Source organism: Montipora foliosa, chromosome 3, assembly GCF_036669935.1.
Source record: "Montipora foliosa isolate CH-2021 chromosome 3, ASM3666993v2, whole genome shotgun sequence".
Classification (NCBI taxonomy): Eukaryota; Metazoa; Cnidaria; class Anthozoa; order Scleractinia; family Acroporidae; genus Montipora; species Montipora foliosa.
In genome coordinates, this window is record NC_090871.1 from 12,242,296 (window position 1) to 12,249,542 (window position 7,247).

At 43.1% G+C, this 7,247-nt stretch overlaps 2 protein-coding genes across 2 annotated transcripts; both read left to right on the forward strand.

Annotated features, from left to right (window-relative positions):
* Positions 1-1,858: 1,858 nt before the first annotated feature.
* On the forward strand, positions 1,859-2,884 carry LOC137995261 (craniofacial development protein 2-like). The gene has a single exon (XM_068840837.1). It carries the CDS (start codon positions 1,859-1,861, stop codon positions 2,882-2,884), a length of 1,026 nt encoding a protein of 341 aa, XP_068696938.1.
* Positions 2,885-2,997: 113 nt separating this feature from the next.
* Positions 2,998-3,609, forward strand: LOC137995262 (uncharacterized). Its single transcript, XM_068840838.1, has one exon. It carries the CDS (start codon positions 2,998-3,000, stop codon positions 3,607-3,609), a length of 612 nt encoding a protein of 203 aa, XP_068696939.1.
* Positions 3,610-7,247: the final 3,638 nt, after the last annotated feature.

The following is a 7,247-nucleotide window of genomic DNA, read 5'->3' on the forward strand; positions in this document are numbered from 1 at the left end:
CGAGCGCGTGTGTGGCGCATAAAATAATAGTGTGTGTATATCGTTTTGGCGATAAAATAAACCTGGCTCGGAGAGAGCTCTGTCCTGCTCTCGAGTTGAAGAATGAATGAGAGACTACAGCGGAGCAAAGATATGACCTAAAGAGAATAAACCAATCACAAACAAACCAGATGACATCATCGTAAACCAATGAAAACACGAAAAAGCAACCGTTTTAGAGATATTCCAAAACAAATGAGCGCTATATATAGTTTTTTTGCAGCGTTTAAAGCTGGTCACGCTTCGACTGTATTAGAGCTATTGCTTTCCATCCAAAACGATAATCCTTTCTTTAAGCCCGCTGCACACTAGAGCTATCAGTTTAGCAAAGTTTCACTCATGATTGTTGGCGTAAGCAAGTCACTCCATGGTACGGTGGCGTTTTGAGCACTAATGTTCACGCGTGCCATCAGCGCCGAATATTTAAAACGCCACCGCAATCTGGGAGAACTTGCATACGCCAACAGTTACGAGTGAAACTTCGCTAAGCTGATAGCCCTAGTGTGAAGTGGGCTTTACACAAGGTTACATTGGTTCTGAAATTTCGAATTACTAAGGACCATTCTAAAGATTTTTTTTAAACGAGACGGGAGTATTTTGAATATTGGTCAAAGTTTTCTTAATATTTGGATTTTGAGAATCGTATGAGACCGTTGTATTATGACACTGGAACATTTAGTTGATTTCGTATCGTATTTCAAAATGGGTTCACAACATTGACATAGAGGACAAACAACATACATTTCAAACGCTTTATTCCCACAAAAAGACACTCTTAACACAAGTTGATATAAACGCTTGTTCTTCCGTCATCAAAGCTTCATTAGAAATGCGTTACTTGAAAACGTTCATCACAGTGATTTGTGTTTTATTACAAGTTGATAAGCTTTGATAGTTTAGCATAGTATGCGTGCTTCGAAGCAAAAGGCAGCAGATAAGAATTTGTTGTTATATTTGCGAGAAATGGTTCTGTTCTTGGGTCATCAAAGCTTCATTAGAAATGCGTCACTTGACAACGTTCATCACAGCGATTTGTGTTTTATTACAAGTTGATAAGCTTTGATAGTTTAGCATAGTATGCGTGCTTCGAAGCAAAAGGCAGCAGATTAGAATTTGTTTGTTATATTTGCGAGAATTAGTTTGTTCAAAAAGATAATAAACAAACAAAACGACACAAGAAAAATGTCTCATCGTAGCAGTGATTACCTTAATCCAAAAAAAGAAAAAAAAAAGACTTGTTTTCCAATTTATAATCCATTTCTGAAAACTGAACAACTCACCATGTGTACAACAAAGGGTATACATGTACCGGTCAAACAAAATTTTTTTTGCATGCACTGTTTAAATGTTTTTATAAAGTACAAGTAAAATAAAGTAACCATATTTAACGTCGATAACTCGTAACAGTAATTTAACTGACAAACCTGAGATCGACGGTGTGCTCATTTTACTCCCCCCTCTCCATCAGTGCTTCGTTTTACGGGTTTTTAAAGCTACTTAGCTACACAGAAAGGAAAGACGTCGAAACAAGGATACGAGATCCGGGAATCGAATTCAGGACCTCTTGTACCAAGGCCGCAGACTAACCGACTCTGCCATCCTTGCTCCTCACCGTCGCAAAAGCGTAAGTTTTTACGTTGTCAGTCAGAAGCTTTATTGCATTCACAAAAACTGCTCTAAAATAATACGTGCAGTGTTTGTTTTTTGCCTCCTATAAGTCCAACCCTACGTCCTCGTCGTGGGAGGCGGAAACGGGTAAGGCCGGCTAACAGGGCTCTGGTGAACTTGGTAGGCCAATCACCTGTCAGGTGGATAAACAATGATTACTGAAACAGCAACAGATAGAAACACATTTACTGACGTCTTGGTAGGAGAAGGCCCTTCTGGGAGAATGACGCGGCAGAGGCAAAGCCAGAAGGACCCTCGGCGGCTGATTAGCCTTCTTTCAACAAGACACACCATCAGAATCGGTACGTGGAATGTCAGGTCCATGTACCAAGCCGTAAAAGCATCGTCCATTGCAGAGGAAATGAGGCATTACAACCTGGAGATCCTCGGTCTCAGCGACGTCCGTTGGATACAATCTGGTAAGTGCAAACTCAGCTCAGGAGAGACGGTGCTCTACTCAGGCCATGAAGACCCAAGCGCCCCCCACACGGAAGGAGTGGCACTCATGATCTCCAAGCATGCCGCCAGGACGCTTATTAGCTGGGAGCCGATCAACTCTCAACTTATTACTGCCCTTTTCAAGACATCGCACGGCAAAATTAATGTTAGAATTATTCAATGCTACGCACCAACAAATGAAGCCGAAGAAGCAACTAAGAAGGAGTTTTACAACGCATTGCAGAGCCTCATTGCAAGGCAGAGAGGGAAGGAAGTTACCATTCTCATGGGAGATCTCAACGCCAAGATAGCAGGAGACAACAGAGAGTATGAGCTTGTAATGGGAAAACACGGACTAGTGGAGATGAACGAAAATGGCGAGCTATTCGCGGACCTTTGCGCCAACAATGACCTGGTGATTGGTTGGAGTATCTTTCCTCACAAAAGGATCCACAAAGACACGTGGCGCTCCCCGGATAACATCACCGAGAACCAGATAGATTATTTTTGCATTGCCCGACAGTTTAGAAGATCTTTACAAGATGTCAGGGCTATGCGGGGAGCAGACGCCGGCAGCGACCATCATCTACTAGTAGCCACCCTAAAACTAAAGCTAAAGTGGTGTCAAGCTCAACAGCAAACTAGAGCCAAATATAACGTGACACACCTGAGGGATCCTTCTGTTGTAGAAGCTTTCCAAATCAACCTTAGGAACCGTTCCAAGCGTTGGAAGATATAGAAGAGGAAGATAGCACAATTGACACGCTCTGGGAACATCTAAAGAGCTCATGGATTAATACATGTAATGACACTTTAGGAAGGCAGCAGTCCAGAAACAAGGAATGGATCTCAATGGATACCCTAAAGAAAGTGAGAGAAAGGAAGTGCAAGAAAGAGCGGGTTAACAACAGTCGGACGCGGGCAGAAAAGGCACAGGCGCAAAACGATTACGATGTTGCGCATAAGGAAGCTAGAAATAGTGCTCGAAAGGACAAGAGATGTTATATAGAGAACCTGGCAAAGGAGGCAGGGGATGCCGCAGCAAAAGGGAACATGAAAGACCTGTATTATACCACCAGAAAGCTAGCTGGGAAATTTGGTCATGTTAATCATACCATCAAGGACAAACAAGGAAATATTCTGACCACCACTGAGGAACAGGTGCATAGATGGGTCGAACATTTTGGAGAGGTCCTGAACAGGCCACCCCCAGTTGGAGGAACCGATATCCCAGAAGCTGATCATCTACTCCCAGTTAACTGCGCCATACCTGCAAGAACAGAGATTAGTAGTGCTATTAGGAAAATGAAGGACGGAAAGGCAGCAGGTACCGACAACATTCCTGCGGAAGTATTCAAAGCAGACATCAACACCACCACGGAGGTCTTTTATGAACTATTCAAAAGCATCTGGGAGGACGAGAAATCACCCACTGAGTGGAAAGAGGGTCTTATAGCTTGCTAGCTCATTATGGAATTCCGCGGAAGTTTATTAACATCATAAAAAACTCTTACGAGGGCACCACATGTAAAGTTATTCATGAAGGACAGTTGTCGGAGAGCTTCGAAGTTAAAACTGGAGTAAGGCAAGGATGCCTTCTCTCACCGTTCTTATTCCTCCTGGCAATTGATTGGATAATGAAGTCGTCGACGACGGGCCACAGGAACGGAATACAATGCGGATGATATTGCTTTACTATCTCACTCAGGGGCCCAAATGCAGAACAAAACCACCATTCTGGAAGAAAGGTCAAGAAGAGCTGGCCTTGTTATCAACACCGCAAAGACCAAAGTCTTGAAGATCAATTCAGGCTCAAACAGGAAGATCAGAGTGAATGATGCCGATATTGAAGAGGTGGACTCCTTCACATACCTTGGGAGCGTAGTAGACACAAGTGGAGGAACTGACGCGGATGTTGCAAATAGGATAAATAAGGCAAGAGGAGCCTTATCTGGAGCTCTGGTAGCATATCTACATCAACTAAGCTGAAAATATTCAACTCTAATGTAAAATCTGTGCTGTTGTACGGGGCAGAGACGTGGAGGATGACAGTCAAAACGATAAGAAAGTTACAATCATATGTCAACCATTGTTTGCGTCGAATCCTGAAGATACGGTGGACAGACAAGATCACAAACGAAGAGCTATGGGAGAGGACAGGTCAAATTCCAATGGTCAAGCAAGTGAGGAAGAGAAAATGGGCGTAGGTAGGCCACACGCTGAGAAGACCTTCAAACAGCATTACGAGGCAAGCATTGCATTGGAACCCACAGGGAAAACGAAAGAGGGGCCGCCCCGAGAATAGCTGGAGGAGGGATACGGAAAAAGAGATGAAGGTCCTCGGGAAGAACTGGAAGGAGCTGCAACAGTTGGCAGAAAAGAGACGTCTCTGGAGGCTTTTTGTTGATGGCCCATGCTCCAACTTGGAGCCAAGGGCTTAACTTACTAACTAGTGTTCGTTTTTCAGTACACTCTTTAACATGGATAAAGCGTACTTTGTCTTAGTGCGGGTTTGCGCTCGGAGTTGTTTTGCAGGACACTCCTTTCACAGCACACCTCGCGAGCAATGGTTAGATCTTCTAAAAGAGGTACATCCAATGAACCCCGGTCGCTTATTAAGTTTTTATTGTCATATGGAAAAATGCAAGGCTATATTTACCGAACAATATGCATTCCACAAAAGCTCACAAAGTGTTACGTGTTACGTATTTGATACATTATCCTTGTCTCTGGTGGATGATTCGGCAGATTATAAAGAGTCTATAAATGAGGAAGATCTAGTCATTTGTTTAACATCATGGGTAGTGCTGCAAGCCGTGTGCGTGGAAGCTTATCGCCTACAGTTTCTGTAAGTGACTTATGTCAGAGAAAGCAATGTTTAGTTGCGTGTTGCGGTAGTGAAGTTTTCACCTCAAATTGAGGGGTGGCACCGACAATCACGAAGAGGAAAATGCAAAAGAAGAAGGAAACGAGGACCTTAAATCAGACAAAACAACTTTTACAGAAAGTACGGTGTTATAAAGTGGATAGGAAGAGTCGACAAACTGTATCGTGTGGCTCGTCCGTATGGTTTGAAACGCACGCAAGTACTCAACTGGCTCCAGCAACAACCTGGCTATACCCTACACAAACATGCAAGAAAGCACTTTCGTCGTAACCGAGTGATTGTGTTTGATATAGATTCGCGATGGCAGGGAAACTTGGTTGACTTACAACATTTGATTCGGTGGAATAAGAGATACAAGTATTTACTACCCTGTAACGATGTCCTTTCCAAATACGCGTGGCTGGTCCCCTTGAAATAATAATAAAAAAACAGTTGCCTCTTTGGTGGTGGCCTTTGAAAGCATTTTCCAGGAAGGCCGTAAACCTGCGAAGTTGCAAACAGATGCCGGAATCGAATTTAAGAACATCACTTTTCAAACCTTCCTCAAAAAGGAGAATGCACACCATTTTGTAACCGACAACGAAACCAAGGCTCAAGTGGTTGAAAGATTCAACCGTACTCAGTTGAAGCAACTGACGTGGCGTATGTTCACCACCAGCAGCTCGTACCATTATTTGGACCAACTGAACGACTTAGTCAATCGGAATTACAATCAAAGCGTACACCGTAGCATAGAATAATGCATCAGAGGTCTAGAACAATTTGTATGGGAATCTGTTCAAAAAGTCAACAAAGTATAAATACAAAGTGGGAGATAAGGTCAAGACCAGAAAATATAAACGATTCTTTGAAGGTTACTTACCATCCTGGACGGAGGAAACCTTCTCTGTTGCTCAGAGACTTCCGCGCGACCCACCCGTGTATCGTCTAAAGGAAGCAAAATGCCAAACACCTGTTTCCTATTAAAAAAAATTAAAACGAAGGGGACAAGGAGCGAATAAGGAGTTGTTCGTACATTGGAAAGGTTAGCCAAAAAGATACGACAGTTGGATTCCACATAACCAGTGGTGGTTTTACGACAGACATGATTCAAGATAGCGACTTTTACGTGACGCTTCCCAGTAATGCCAGTAGTAATTTATTTCTAAGCAATTGCAAGTTCTCCTTTCGTGTAGCGCTACCTCGACAAATCCATCTGAAAGATGAAGAAGATTGCGAGGTAGGATTACATCAGATCTTGTATTTGCTCTCAATGTTTGACTTCAATAACGACTGCAAGCATTCTCGCATCATGCTGGGACGTCAAGGTGACTCCACACCGTTCGTATTACCCGAGGGCAAGTATCATACGGCATTAAATGTGACAGAAGGAATATTACCATGCCTGAACAACGCTGACCCACCATATAAGATTGAAATAACAGTGCCTGGACGATGATTGGAAGGTAAATTTAAACTCGCAAAGTGAAGGACTTATGATCACAATGTCTAAAGCTCGCGCGTTGGGATGGATAATTAGCAATTATTCCATGAGCGCGCGTTGGATATGAGATGCATAGTAAATGGCCAACTAGGCGCGTAGCGCTGAGTTGGCTATAATCAGTCTCATATCCAACAAGCGCGAATGGAAGAATCGTTTCATTAAATTCCTTAAACTCCAAAAGTTTGGAAGTGCGAAATACGAGCGAAAAAAGCGATAAAATCCGAGAGAAATCGAAAAAATTTGATGAAGATGCGATGCTGTGTCATACCTCTTGGTCAGACAGACGCAGGCTCATCGCATAAACATTTCTTACCTTTTCGCATACTTCTACGTCGGAATTGATCCAAACTTTTCACAAATGTATTTATGGTCGTTTTCTCATCTGAAGCGCGCGCTCTCGGATGATCAAGCGAAGTCTTCGTCGTTTTCAGTTAAGAAACTTAAGTCTAAGACGAACTTAACTTTGAAGTTTAGTGGCAACGAGAAGCAATTTGAGTTCAATACCGAGACGCTAGAATACGTTTCTCAGAGTCTTGCTTCGTGCAGTCGCTAAAATCCATTGTCGATCTTGGGGGCTCGGATAACTAAGAAGTCTCAGCGTTAATTCTTAAACTTGACGAGTCTCTGAACGCCGCCTCGAAGGCCATTAAGCGGCGGAATAAAGTCTGATTAGGATTGCCGACAAATATGAAGCTGGCTGGGCTGCTGTTGACGAGTACTTGTCTGATGAGG

Excerpts from the sequence above, each read along its gene's own strand:
- LOC137995261 (XM_068840837.1), top strand. The coding sequence starts at position 1,859 with ATGATTACTGAAACAGCAACAGATAGAAACACATTTACTGACGTCTTG.
- LOC137995262 (XM_068840838.1), top strand. The coding sequence starts at position 2,998 with ATGGATACCCTAAAGAAAGTGAGAGAAAGGAAGTGCAAGAAAGAGCGG.